Genomic DNA, 14936 nt, shown 5'->3' on the forward strand with positions numbered 1-14936 from the left:
AGCCATCCTAGCCTTGCGCAACCCGATCTCGCAGTGGATTTGCTTAACCCGCTAACCTGCTTTTTATTGATGCAATTTAAAAAACTTTGCTTCCCACTCAGATTTAAACACCGAGTGACTGGGCCATTTATTCCCGCGCCCTGACCAAGTGCCCCACATGTGCCCCACAGGTAGCCCAAGCAATCTTCCCCGTAGTTCTTTAAAAAGCTGCCAGCGGCTGCAGCTCTCCCTTCGCCTTTCTTCTTCTTCTTCTGCTGCTGCTCCTCTTCTCCTTATCGCTTTAGCTGCTGCTGCTGCTGCTGCCCAGGAAGTTGACTGGGAGGCCAGCGCTCGTGGGGCCATGTGATCGCTGCGCACCGATTAGGTGGTTGGATCTGGTGAGCCCTGGGCGAGGGGAGAGGAGGATGGGAACCCAGCACTGGAAGCATGTGACAGCCACATAGTTTTGCACCACCTTCTAGGGCAGGATTTCCACCGAGAAAGAGACCAGAGAGAGGGCTGAGCAGCACCCAGGAAGCAGCAGCAGAAGCAGCAGCAGCAACAGCAGCGAGCATTGCAAGGTAACCGCAGCTGCGCAAAGGGCGATCCCCAGGGGGAGAAGCGCAATTGCAACCTGCTGCTTGCCTGGGCAGGCTCCAGGGGGCTTGTTTGCCAGGGGCAAAGGCAGTGAGCGGCAGCCGAGCGAGGACCTGGCGGGTGTTTGCAGGGCTGGCACCTGCCGGCCTGGCTGCCAGGTCGGGGGCAGAGGAAGGACCGGGAGCGAGGGGCAGGAGGAGAAGGGCTGAGCTGGAAAGGACGGGGGCATCTCCGCGCGCCTCTCTGCCCGCGCTCCGCGCACCAGGGATACGCGAACTGGCAGCAATAGTTCTGCCACAGTGAAACCAACCTAGAGGAGGGATGGGAGAGTCTGTTGCTGTCCTGTGACACTGAATGCTCTCTGGCGCGCAAAGAGCTTGTGACTTCCTGCTCATGGGGACGCCTCTTCGCCAGAGGCGCCCCGAGGCCGGTTGAAGGTTAATTTGGGAAGCAAGAAGCGCCATGGCTGCACATGGCTGCAGATGACTCCACATGCGCCCTTTCTGGCAAGGCTGCCGACTGGGGTAAAAAGAGCGACTTCCTTGACTTCTTCTTTCCTTCCGGAGATTTAAATGTGGGTTCATTTTTACTGTTGACACATTTCTGGAAAGACACATTTCTAATTTCTTACTGATTTGTTAAATGTAAACTATCGAAATAAAGCCAATGCAAATCTATAAAAGGGTTCCCCTCCATGGAAACTCCCCTTTCAATAACACTTTATTGAAATAGTTATGAAAGTGCTTGAAATAGTTTTGTCCAACAGCGGATCTATCTCGTTTTTGATCAGGAGTCAGGTTTCAGCTCCATGGAAGTTGCAGCAGTATTTGGACAACTCCTTCTGTTTATGGAAAGCTATAGGAGGCCAGTCTGACAAATAGACCCAAAGCCCCAGAAGTTGTTAATGGCAAACAACTCGAATATGCAGATCACTCTCAACTCCAGTCGAGGGGCTGCAGATTGTTTTCCAGACCTGCAGATCAGATGATGCCCAGAACTCAGTGTCTGGAAACTGGTATGTGGCAGGCTGACTGGAGTTGGGGCTGATTTGCATATTTGTTACTTGTTCTCAATAAATCTAGTCATTTGTCATTAATAATAATAATAATATTTACCTTTTTACCTTTAATCACCACCACCATCATCATCTGTGGCCTTTTGTTAAATTGATTATCTTTAGCATTTATTTTAGATTTCAAATTATATTAACTAGAAGGCCAAGCTTAAGACACGGCGAAAGTTTATGCAGAATTTACCACCTGCAATTACAATCATATTCAGTGGTAACTGAGGGTACTCTGAAATTGTGTAAAGAACTGTAATATGCCATGGCTAGAATGGTGGGACTGGGTGTCAGAAATCCGGGATCATAGAACTACTTTCCTAGAAAGTTCATTGATATGAATTGGGGAGCTTGACCTGATGTACCTATCAGGTTGTTGAGGCGCTAAAGCACTGCTTTGAACTCCTCAGAAGTGTGGCATTACAGTGGTACCTCGGGTTACAGACGCTTCAGTTACATACGCTTCAGGTTACAGACTCCGCTAACCCAGAAATAGTACCTTGGGTTAAGAACTTTGCTTCAGGATAAGAACAGAAATCGTGCGGCAGCAGCAGGAGGCCCCATTAGCTAAAGTGGTACCTCAGGTTAAGAACAGTTTCAGGTTAAGAACAGTTACAGATAGGTAGCCGTGTTGGTCTGCCATAGTCAAAATAAAAAAATTCCTTCCAGTAGCACCTTAAAGACCAACTAAGTTAGTTCTTGGTATGAGCTTTCGTGTGTATCTGAAGAAGTGTGCATCTGAAGAAGTGTGCATGCACACGAAAGCTCATACCAAGAACTAACTTAGTTGGTCTTTAAGGTGCTACTGGAAGGAATTTTTTAAGGTTAAGAACAGACCTCCAGAACAAATTAAGTTCTTAACCCGGGGTACCAGTGTAAATGAAAATTGCATCTCACGTCTGTGGGGATTGTAGTTTGCTAGGATTCCACAACCCCATTAGAAAAAGTGTCCTTCGCTGTCTGTTGCTGATGCTCAAAAATACCCAACAAGTCCAAACTACTGTTGTTTATCTCCTCCTTGTCATCCCCCCACCCTTTTGGGTGTGACTTCAGGATAGCAGCAAAAAGTGGGAGGTGGGTTGCAATTTCTCACAACTTCTGTGTGCCTAATGCACCATGTTATTTCTCCCCTCTGCAGGGGGGTTAGACAAGGAGCCAGCATAACCAATGTCACTGTGCAGGTGGACGGAGTCATATTTGACAGAAGCACGTCTGGCCTCTTTCAAAATAACTCCGCAGACCCACCCTCTAGTAGCCGGTCTACAGTCAGCACCCATATCTTTAGGAAGAGGCTTTTGGGCTGTAGTTATGGTTTAGCCCGGGGGTAGGTGAGTGTGGAGCTAGTCTGTTACCTTCCAGAGGTTGTTTGGCTCCCAACTCCCATCATTCCTGGCCTGCACAGCATGCTGGGAGTTGGACTCCCAACAATTTCTGGACTCTGTCTTTGGTTTTCCCATGTCCGATCCTAGCAACATTCAAGTATTCTGGAATTTCAACAGAATTTCCCACTAAGTCTTACTTTTGTTCTTTAAGGAGGCATGGCATAAAGGATGAGGTCCCCTTTGGATGATCACTGTTCTGTTGGAGGGCTTTGGTCTCACACCAGCATGTTTAGGTTTGCCCAGTTAGCGTGGATTTAAAGCACTGTTGGGCAGCAAACTAACTTTTTAAAAATCATTATTTTTATTATAAGGAAAGTGATGTTCTAGACAGTGAGGGATAATGGAAAAGTGGTATAATCTCCACACAAGCAATAAACAGATTGCCTGGAGAAGGCCTAAGAGACAGAGCGACAAATCAGAAGGTTCCTGTTCAGATATCAGCTTTGCCACCTTTTCTAAGCCCCAGGGCCTATAACATGGGGGTGATACAGACCAGCCTTACAGGATAGGTGTAAGAATGAAGTACTTTGAATGCTCTAAAGCACTGTATAAAAGTGAAGTAGTATTATTCGCTATCTTCCATTCTTAAGCAAGTAACAAAATGATTGACTTGACCAGGTTTCCAAATATTAACTTGTGGAGCTTATACAGTAGTGGTAGGGAGAAATTGCGACTCCCTGCTTTCCTTCTGGTGACCTCCAACTTTTATCATTATTTTGCTTCCAATACCTTGAGCTGCTGAGAGTGGCATGATTATTAATTTGAATCACAGGAGAGAGAGAGAGCTTAGATTGATGGGTCGCATTGGCAGCAGTGATCTGGAGTCTCCAGTCTCCTCTAGGTTGACCTTGTTCCACCTTTGCAGTTCTGTTGCAGGGCGGAGGCCTTTCTGGCAGGGTCAGGTGACTTGGGTGTGCTGGGAATGCCTTGCACAGCTGCCCTTCCACCTGTAGGCCGCTTGAGTGTCCCCACTCTGACCCTCGCTGGGCTCGTTCCTCTGTGTTAATAGTGGGACGGGGGACTTAAAGTAGAACCATCTTCTCCCATCAGCGCAACACCCAGAAGGAGAAAAGACACATTTTCTGAAGCCACTTTTGAGACCCTTCTCTCTCCACCTCCCTTCCCTTTTAAAGTTCATCACTTTATATCATGTTTCAGGATCCATTTGTCCCTTGCAGTTTCTTTTGACTAGGATAATTGTTCTTTAGAATTGTGTTAAGTCAGTAAGCAACAAGGCATAAATATTAGGCCAAGTCCGCAGAATGTAGGAAGCAATACTTTCTCTTATGTGTGAGATCACCAAGGGTGGGGTGGGGCGGTTAACCATGGGGTGTTCACTCTATTTTGCCTTTGTCAGACTCCGCCTGGAGTCCTGTGTCCAGCTCTGGGCACCACAATTGAAGGAGGATATTGACAAGCTGGAAAGTTTTCAGAGAAAGGAGGCAATACCAGGAGAACCCATCCTGGATTATTTAAACTGAAAGGCTAAAACTAGTCTATCTAAGCTTCTCTTTAAGTTGCAAAGGGATGACACTCTGCTCACGTGAGGAAGGAAGGATAATAGCTAATAAATATACCCTCTCCTAGCATCTAATTCACATCCCAACATAGGTTATGGGCCAAGATTAGATTATTTTTGAAGTATTTTGGTGAATGCAGCTGAATTCTCTTAAGAAAGAAGAGAGGTCTGAAGCAGAACTCTTTCTTTTTTGTTTCTTGGTGAGCATATGGTGACTCCATTGTCTCCACTGTGAAGAGAGATTAGTCCCCACTTCCCTCACAGAGCAGTACAGTACCTAGGTAGTGAAGATGTTTGGTCTTAAATTTTCCTTTGGAGACTTTGTTCTGGTTTTGGATTTAGCACATTTTCCGCCAACTTTTGAGTTTTGGACATTTCCTCCGTTTTTGAGATGGCCAGTGAGGTTTACTTCAGTGATGCAAGCCTCAAGACACCCAGATTACCATCCTTACTCAATGGGGAAAGTATCTGTTGTTAATAGCAAAGAAATACTAGGTGGCATTAAAAGTAAAAGGCCTAAAGGCAACAACAAAGAATCTAGAGCTCCAATCAATGTATGAGAACGGCAGAATAAGCAAGCAAGAGCCACAACTTTAAGCAGCATTTCAGATGCCCAGGTTGTGCATATTAAGGAGACTGATACTGCAGCCCAGATACTTGAGGCCCTGGAACTTTCATATGGATTTGCAAGCAAAAGTTTCCATAGAAAATGGATGCAAGATTTGCTAAGGCTCAGGTTGAATTCTAAGGCAGATTGTCCCAAATATGTGACTGAGATTTTAACACTTCTTGAGAAACTAGAACTGTCAGAGTACCCAATGCAAGAAGAGCAAAATATCTGCGATTTCCTAGGGTCACTAGAACCCAAATTTGGGACTTTTGCAACTCTAATGGATGGGAAAGAGGACTTGACTTGACTTTCGAAAGATTAATTGCCTGTTTAAGAGAGGAATGTGTACAAAGGAGAGAAGAGTCTCCAGTCAGGAGTGCAAAAGCCAATGATTCTAGTTATGTGTCTAAGTGTCAAATGAAGGGCAAAGCCATATCTATGAAAGGTGTGCTTTAATTGTAATAAAGAAGTACACATAGCAAAAGCAGGGCAAGCAAGGTTCTGGAAACCAAGCCTTATGAGGAACGGTTGAGGGAGTTTGGTTTGTTTAGCCTGGGAAGGAGGAGACAGAGAGGAGGTATAAGAGCCACTTTTAAAGTGTCTCAAGGGCCATGTAAGTCCTAACCGGATTAATTATTATGCTTGCTGAAGCAGGAGGCTCATATTTAACCCCTTTAACTCCTAATGCTCAAAACCTGGAGGTAATGTTAGTTTGTGGGTGGGGAAAACAATCATCCAAAAGTGGATGTAGATAATTTTATACATGTAATTTCAGATGCACATTTATGTTTGTTCAATTGAATTGAATTGAATTGAATCAAAATCTTTTGACATTTCCATTTGTGGCGCTTGTTTCACAGCACACTGAAATTATCGGCCATAAGCAGATGGATGAAGGAATGGAGCACTGAAGGCTCCTCAGCCTTTAGATCCATCTCTTTCACCTGTGGCCACATGAGAACAGACTGATAGGTATCTACCATATATGTGGTGCTTTCCAGAACAGACACTGCATCTGTCTGCTATACTAAAAAAACAAAAACAACAACCCCAAGTCTTAAAATCCATCATATTCAGCAAGACTTACTTCTGAGTAGACCTACATAGATTTGAGCATTCTAACTAGAGTTGAAGCCGTGGTGAAAATTGAGGCAGAACATTCTCGAGAGCCAGTGTGGTGTAGTGGTTAAGAGCGGTAGTCTCGTAATCTGGGAAACCGGGTTCGTGTCTCCGCTCCTCCACATGCAGCTGCTGGGTGACCTTGGGCCAGTCACATTTCTCTGAAGTCTCTCAGCCCCACTCACCTCACAGAGTGTTTGTTGTGGGGGAGGAAGGGAAAGGAGACTGTTGGCCGCTTTGAGACTCCTGAAGGGGAGTGAAAGGCGGGATATCAAATCCAAACTCTTCCTCTTCTTCTTCTTTATTCTGGACGAGTTAATCCAGAACGCTCTCCGCTCTGACTCTGCCAGCTGGCAGCAGCACCCTGAGGGAATGAGTCTCTCCCTTGACTCGAGGGGAATGGACAGCCAGAAGCAACGTCAGCCCAACAGACACGTGTGTTCGCCTCATATTCATACGATGCCTCCAGAGAAGTGCCAGGCTGCTCCTGCTCCTGCCTGGAAGCTTCTTAGCTTCTCCCTATCATTGTTGATACAGAAGAGCACCCCAAAGATCAGGGGCCCCCAGAGCACCATCTGTTGTGTCACAAGAAGCTGCAGGAGCTTTTCTGGAGACAAGCCGTTGAACACAGACAAACATTGCCAATATCTGTGACTGTATGGCTAAGCGCTTGGCAAGGCTCTTCCCGCATCACAAAGCACAGAAATGTCAATGGGAAGCAAAACAGAGGAGGCAAATCATGCTATTTTGATATGAATTCACATTGCAAGCATTCTTCACACATAGGTGGCATGCATGAGGGAAGGTTCGCAGATCAGCAGTAGAGCACCTGCCTTGCATGCAGAAGGTCCCAGGTTCAATCCCCGGCAGCGGAGAGCCACTGCCAGTCAGTGTAGACAGTACTAAGCTAGGTAGAACAAAGGTCTGACTCAGTTCTATGTTCCTATAGGTGGTGTAGTGGCATTGTAATATCTATGGCAGAGATCTGTAATGTTATCCTTAAGAAGACTTCCCTTGGACTCAGAGGGGTTAAACCCAGTGGCAAATATCCCCTTTCTGGGCAAGGTGCTTGAGAAGGTGGTGGCGCCCCAGCTTCAGGCATGTCTGAGGAAAACTGATTATTTGGATCCACTCTGTTCCAGTCTGGTTTCAGGCCTAGTTACACCACTGAAATTGCCTTGGTCACCCTGACTGAGGACATTTGACAGGAGAACGTTAAGGGGAGTGCAGCCCTGCTCGTTCTCCTAGAATATCTCTGCAGCTTTTGAAACTGTTGGCCACTGAAGGATACTTCAGTGGTGCCTCAGGAAGGTGTGGATGGGGGGGCACTGTCCTAAAGGGCTCCTGGGAGGCTCCTGGGAATTATCCTGGGGTGTCCCACAGGGCTCCATCTTGGCCCCCATGCTATGTAACATCCAAAGGAAGCCTCTGGGAACTGTTATTAGGAGATTTGGAGTGATGTGTTGTTAAAATGCTGGTGACAACCAGCTTCATCTCTCTGTTCAGACTGAACCAGGAGAGGCAACTGAGGTTTTAGACCAGTGCTCAGAGGTGGTGAGGGGCTGGATGTGGGCCAGTAAACTGAGGCTGAATCCTGGAGAGACAGAGGTATCCCAGCTCCTTATGTCTGTGAGGTGTGGAGGCGGCCTATCCTGGATAGGTTAGCACTCTCCTGGAAGGAGGTTCAGGTAGCCTTGATGGCTTGGAGTGCCTTCTTTGGGCTCTAGCTGGTTTGCTAGTTATAGCCCCTTTTCAACAGAGATTACTTGGCCACTGTACTCCCTGCTCTGGTAACTCCCAGATGAGATTACAGTATTAGAAGGTGCTCTACGTGGTGTTGCTCTTGAAGATGACTTGGAAACTTTGGTTCATCCAAAATGCATTAAGCAGACCAAACTGGGGTGGGATAAGGAGAGAGGGAAAGTTCACTATGGGTAGCGTTCTTGGATATTTATACAGTAAACTGAATATAAGGTGACTGAGCAGCCACCACCTCTCTTACAGGGTGACTTAACAGGGTGTATGTTGCACAGCCTCTCTTTAAGCAGAAAGCACAGGCCTTCCCTTTGCTTAACAACCATCATAACAGTAGTCATTTTGCTAGGTTAACATAAATATAATCTGATCTTGATTGCATTACTTCTGCAAATAAGTTGTGTGCTGGCTTGTTCACTGGAAAAAAAATGGCAGAAAATCAGCTGACAGTCATGCTGAATTCATTTTCCCTCTCACAAAAGGGAACAGTCTTATACTTACTTGGGTGTTGGCTGAGTGATCCAGTTGTGCGGCTCTGTAAGATCCCACTAATGGACTCTAAATCTTATAACCAGGTCATCTTGTCTTTGTAAAAATATACAGTGTCCATGTTTAAATACTTCAGATGCCCAGTGTTGTGTGATAAATGCATCGTCTAAGTATGACTTGCACAAATAACATTCACTGGCAAGTAAAGCAATAGACCACTTACCAGTATCAACTGGGAGCAGGGATTGCAGCCCAGTGGTCTGGGAGGCTTTTGGCCTCCTGCATCACCAATGGATGACGTCAGCTCCTCCAACAGCCGCTAGGGTGCTTGTGTCCCCCCACAAATTTTGAGTTTAAACTGCTCATCAGGGCAAAGCAAGCAGGCAGTTTCACAAGGGTGGGTCTGACTGCTACGTCAGTCAGGTCTACCAACTGACCATAAACACAGGCTGTGCTGGTACTCTGTGGATCATCTAGTCCAACCCTCTACACTACAGGAATTTCAACCAAAGCATCCATAGCAGATGGCCACCTTCTGCATCAAAACCTCCAGTGAAGAAGAATCCACCACCTCCCAGTCTTTTCCACTGTCAAACAGCCCTTACTGTGAGATGTTTAGTCAGAATCTGCTTTCTTGTAACTTGAAACCATTGGTTAAGGTCCTTCTTTCCAGAGCAGGAGAAAACAAGCTTGCTCCACCTTCCATGTGACAGCCCTTCAGGTATTTGAAGATGGCTATCATACCTCCTCTCCATCTCCTCTTTTCCAGCTCCTTCAAGCTCCTTCAAGCTTTCCTCATAATGCTTGGTTTCCAGACCCTTAATCATCTTGATTGCCCTCCTTTGCGCATGTTACAACTTGTCAACAGCCTTCTTAAATTGGGGGTGCCTAGAATTGGACACACTCTTCCAGGTGTGCTCTGACCAAGGCAGACTAGATCAGTACTATGACTTCCCTTGATCAGGACACTCAATTTCTGTTGATGCAGCCTAGAATAGCATTCACCCCCCCTTTTTTTTTGCTGCTGCTGCTGCATCATCAAACTGTTGACTCATGTCAAGGTTGTGATCCAACAAGACTCCTAGATTCTTTCCACATGTTCTGCTAGTAAGCCAGATGTCCCCCATCTTATTTTTTTTTTTTTTTTGAAGCTGGTTCTTCCTGCCTTAAGTGCAGAACCTTACATTTGTCCCTATTGAATTTCATTTTGTAAGCTTGGAGCCAGGTATCCAGTCAGCTAAGGCCACCTTGATCCTGATTCTGTCTTCTGCGGCATTAGCTGCCCCTCCCAGTTTGGTGCCATCTGCAAATTGGAGATGAGCATCCCCTCAATTCCTTCACCCAAGACATTTATAAAGATGCTGAACAATGGTCCCAAGACAGAACCCTGTGGTAGTATCCTGTGGCACCCCACTTGTCACTTTTTTCCAGGACAATGAGGAACAATTAATGAGTACTCTTTGGGTGTGGTCAGTTAACCAGCTGCAAATCCACCTAACAGTTACCTCATTCAACCCACATTTTACCAACTTCCTCGTAAGAATACCATGGGGGACTTAGTCAAAAGCCTGACTGAAATCAAGATACACTAGGTCCACAGCATTCCCCTGATCCACCAAGCTTGTGACTCCATAAAAAAAGAAGACATGAGATTTGTCTCACATGACTTGTTTTTGAGAAACCCATGCTGGGTCTCACCGCATTCTTTTCTAAGTGCTCACAGACAGACTGTTAAATTATCTGTCCTGGGCCTTTCCTGGTATTGATGTCAAGCTGACTGGTCAGTAGTTGGCTGGGTCTTTCTTTCCTCCGATGGAGACAACATTTGCCTGCCTCCAGTCTGCAGGGACGTGTCACCTGTTCTCCAAGATTTTTCAAAGGTAATAGGCTCTGAAATTACCAAATTTTTCCATCTATAAGACACCCCCATGTATAAGACGCTTCCTATTTGGGGGGACTCAGATTTAAGACAGTGCGGGGAGATGGCCCAGAGTATAAAACACCCCCAAATTTTTGACATTATTTTTTAGGGAAAAACCTAGTCTTATACACAGAAAATACGGTACATCTGCAAGTTCCAGTAGTACCCTTGGATGCAGCTCATCAGGCCCTGGTGATTTGAATTCATTTAAAGTAGCTAGGTGTTCCCTTACTACCTCTTTTCCAGTCTTAGGCTGCAGCTCCCTCCTTACAGCATTTATTCTGTTATCACCAGGTTGGGCATCACTTTCCTTTTGGGTGAAGACAGAAGCAAAGTAGGTGTTGAGCAATTCCGCCTTCGGTCTGTCAACCAGTAGCATTTCTCCATCTTCTCCACACAGAGTACCTACCATCTACTTGTTCTTCCTCTTGCTTGGAACATGGTGGAAGAAACCTTTATTACAGTGGTACCTCGGGTTACATACGCTTCAGGTTACATACGCTTCAGGTTACAGACTCTGCTAACCCAGAAATAGTACCTCAGGTTAAGAACTTTGCTCCAGGATGAGAACAGAAATCACGTGGTGGTGGCGCAGCGGCAGTGGGAGGCCCCATTAGCTAAATTGGTGCTTCAGGTTAAGAACAGTTTCAGGTTAAGAACAAACCTCCAGAACAAATTAAGTTCTTAACCCGAGGTACCACTGTATTATTATTATTAACCTCTTGTGCAAGCCTGAGCTCATTCTGGGCTTTAGCCAGCCTGACTTTCCTGCTGCAACTGTTGGTCTATACTCCTCCTTTGTGATTTTCCCCTTCTTCCACTTTTTATAACTCTGCTGACTTGGAAGCCCCTTATGCAGCCACACCGGTTTCTCTACATTTTTCTTTCTTGTTGGAATTGTTTGCATTTGACTTGGGTCACTTTATCTGCTTCCCCAGTTTAAATGGGCCTTTTCTCTGGTTTGTTATGTAGATGCAGTTATAAATTTAATTCAGACTCATAATGAAGCAATCTTCTATTTCCGTAAACTGAAATGACCTGACATGTATGGTCAGATAAAGGCCCTGTTGTTTATTTTGCCCTTGGAAATGATAGCAGCTCATAAGGAGTGCCTCTGCCTGAATCCATGCTAAGCAAAGTTGGCCTGCGTGTGTGAGATCAGCAGACTTTCTTGGCAGACCTTTCTGTCTCTTCACTGGCATCCTCCACAAGTTCAGTTTACCGGATAACTTCCTGGAGAAGAAGCAGCTGAACTAGTTTTTTTCCTTCTGGAAATAAATCTACCCAATGTTAAGTCTGTCCTGTGTATCATTGCCAGTTCCTTCAACTCTGTGGCTCTGTAGAAAGCCCTTCACACTACAGTGTCATTAGCCTTATCCAGTGTGCGTTGCTTGTTTGACAACTGTGCAAAGGTAGGGGATTGCTGGCTGCCTGACGTGCATTTCAGGGCGACGGGAATACATTTCTCCTTTCATTTCTCATGATGGCTGCAAACTGTCTTTTGACAAAATCCACCATGAACTTCTTGCAGAGAAGCTGGTAAAATGTGGGTTGGATGAGGTAACTGTTAGGTGGCTTTGTAGCTGGTTGACTGACCAAACCCAAAGAGTACTCATTAATGGTTCCTCGTCCTCCTGGGGAAAAGTGACAAGTAGGGTGCCGCAGGGCTCTGTCCTGGGCCTGTTGTTGTTCAAAGTCTTTATCAAATGTTTTGGATGAAGGAATTGAGGGGATGCTCATATCCAATTTGCAGATGACACCAAACTGGGAGGGGTAGCTAATGCTGCAGAAGACAGAATCAGAATTCAGGCCTTGGTGGACCACATCCTTAACATGAGTCAACTGTGTGATGCAGCAGCAAAAAAAAGTGAATGTTATTTTAGGCTGCATCAAGAGAAGTCTAGTGTCCAGATCAAGGGAAGTCATAGTCCCACTCTATTCTGTCTTGATCCGACCACACCTGGAGTCCTGTGTCCAGTTCTGGGCGCCACAATTTAAGAAGGTGGTGCTGGTAGCCTCATTTAATTTATTTGCGTGTTTAGACCCAGAGACCTCCCCCTTAAATAAAGACACATTTGACTCAAATTTTAGTTTTGGTTTTTGGCAGAATTTAGGCCACAACTTTATTGATTACAGAAAAGTGAGTGGTTGCATAGGCTCTGGTTTGATTAGCTCCCTACACCCTTGCAGGTAGCGCTGACCCAGAGCTCTATCATAGGTAAACTAAGAGTGAACACCTGGGTAGGCGGAAAGCCTGGAAACAGACTCTGTTCACTCCCCTGGACTCAGGCACAGGCACAACTGCCTTTTGGGGGTTGACCAAACCAAGTTGAGTCCCTGGATTCCTTTAACAGAATACCCTTCACATAGGGATGGCAAGACCATTCTCCCATCCCTATCACCTGAACCAGTGCCTATCTGCAACCTTACAAGTTGTGACGAATTGCTACGCGGCAGGCGAAAACCAAATGGCAACAGCAAATCAGTCAAGTGGGGAAAATTCCTGCCATGCCCCTGTCCCAACGACAGACAACACACGACGGCATAGCAAGGTCAATCGCAAAAATGCCCCTAAAATTAGGGAGAGGTGGGCAGGTGTTCCGATGCACGAGCCGAAAGAGGAAGCTCTGGGACACGTGCAAGGGATTATATAGGTCCCTCAATCCGTTTAGACTGCACCCCCATTAAACCCAGCAATGAGGGACCTACCAATCGGGTGTTGTGCCTATCCAATAGACCCACTACCAGGAGGTTAGTCTCCAGGTCTCACCACAACACGTGCCCTCTTTTAGGGAGGACACGATTTATTTTAATTAAACAAATATTATTGGAGAATGAGTTCTAATCTGTTTGACACAGTTTGACACAGACTTTTGTCCTTGATTTTTAGGTGCTCTGTTTTCTAAAGATGGGAAGGCGGAAACTGGATCTTTCCAAACTGACAGATGAAGAGGCTGAGCATGTTTGGGAAGTTGTTCAGCGGGACTTCGATCTGCGGAAAAAAGAGGAAGAGCGTTTAGAGTAAGTGGCTAAAACATGAGAATAGGAACTTTGATGATTCTTCAAAAGAGAGGCCTTTAGTATTTGTCATTTTCAAGCTGTTTTCCAGCTAGCTTGAATCACTAATGCTAGGCACATGGCGAGGGGGCTACAAAAATGGCTGTGGGATAATATAGATAACGTCATCACAGAATTTGTTAATATTTGTAAGGATACAGTTTAATTTAAATTTAAAACTTCTTAAATTTAAATAGGAAAATTCTTTTGCCGCTTACTAGCTGTTGCATGCTAAATCTTGTGGAACAGAAAAAGCAGACTTAAATGCATGAGATTCAGGAAAAGACAGGCATTTAGTGAATGGCTGGAAAAATATGTACTGTACTTTTGTATTTTGCTTGGTCCATAGATTTATCTTTTAGACTTCTCTATGAGTTGGTTGGTTGGAAAATGCAGCTTATACAAAAACACTCTTTCCATCTTCTCAAAAGTCTCAGTTATGTGCTTCTGACAGTACATGTTACAATTTTTACGCATCTCTGGCTCTCTCAGTTTCAATGTCAGCCTTGACCACATGCGGCTGTGATGTCACTTTGGCACAGCAAGGTCAGAGCTACCCTCACAGCTCCCAGAATGCCAATTTAAATTTTTAAAAAGAAATATCTGTGTTTCCAGCCCTTGTTGTTTTGGAGATCTATTTAAGAGCCAGGCAGCGAGTGCTTGATAAAGCATCAGGAACAAGTTTAGGAAGAGTCCTTTCTGCGTGGCAGTGAATCATGTCCCATTTCTCATATATCCATGGTGCTGTTAAATTATGATCATCAATTGCTTTTTTAATCATTCCCCGGAAGAGCACAGGATGCTCACAGTACGTGGCGCTTTCCCTTTCTCTTCAGAACAACCCTGTGAGGTCGGTTAGGCTGAGAGACACCTACCATATTTTTCGCTCTATAAGACGCACCAGACCACAAGACGCACCTAGTTTTTGGAGGAGGAAAACAAGAAAAAGAATATTCTGAATCTCACAAGCCAGAATAGCAAGAGGGATCACTGCACAGTGAAAGCAGCAATCCCTCTTGCTGTTCTGGCTTCTGGGATAGCTGCGTAGCCTGCATTCGCTCCATAAGACGCACATACATTCCCCCTTACTTTTTAGGAGGGAAAAAGTGAGTCTTATAGAGCAAAAAATACAGTAACTGCTAGTAGTTTTTCCTCAAGTGTTCAAGACTGCCCTGGGATGGATGGAAGGAACATTTCCATGGTATTGTTTTGCAGTATAATTTGAAGTACAGAAATGTATAGTATTTTTCTAGGCACAGAAGAATTGTGAATGCATAGATATAAAATGGAACCTTTAAGGAGTATATCCACAGCACTGCAGAAACGGTATTCTGGCAGTGGGGAGAACAGCTTAGCTCTGCATAAAATTCTCAAACAGCAACTTTTGAATGCTAGAAGGAAATGAAGAGTTAGAATAGTTATTTTTCTTTCTTTCTTAATCCTTA

General features: G+C 45.2%; 1 protein-coding gene across 4 annotated transcripts in view; it reads left to right on the top strand.

Moving 5' to 3' along the window:
- Positions 1–294: 294 nt before the first annotated feature.
- MLPH (melanophilin) overlaps positions 295–14936 on the top strand; it is a 75799-nt gene continuing 61157 nt past the window's right edge. For 2 of the 4 annotated variants that reach the window (XM_083473352.1, XM_083473353.1), the window contains exons 1-2: positions 295–560; positions 13325–13455. In XM_083473352.1, coding sequence (XP_083329478.1) covers positions 13343–13455 — 113 coding nt within the window. In that variant the 5' untranslated portion in view covers positions 295–560; positions 13325–13342. Of the gene's footprint in view, positions 561–1021; positions 1151–13324; positions 13456–14936 lie in introns of those variants that run through there. The other 2 variants (XM_083473350.1, XM_083473351.1) reach the window with 1 other exon arrangement.

Source organism: Podarcis liolepis (assembly GCF_965112155.1).
Source record: "Podarcis liolepis genome assembly, chromosome: 1".
In the NCBI taxonomy this organism is placed as follows: Eukaryota; Metazoa; Chordata; class Lepidosauria; order Squamata; family Lacertidae; genus Podarcis; species Podarcis liolepis.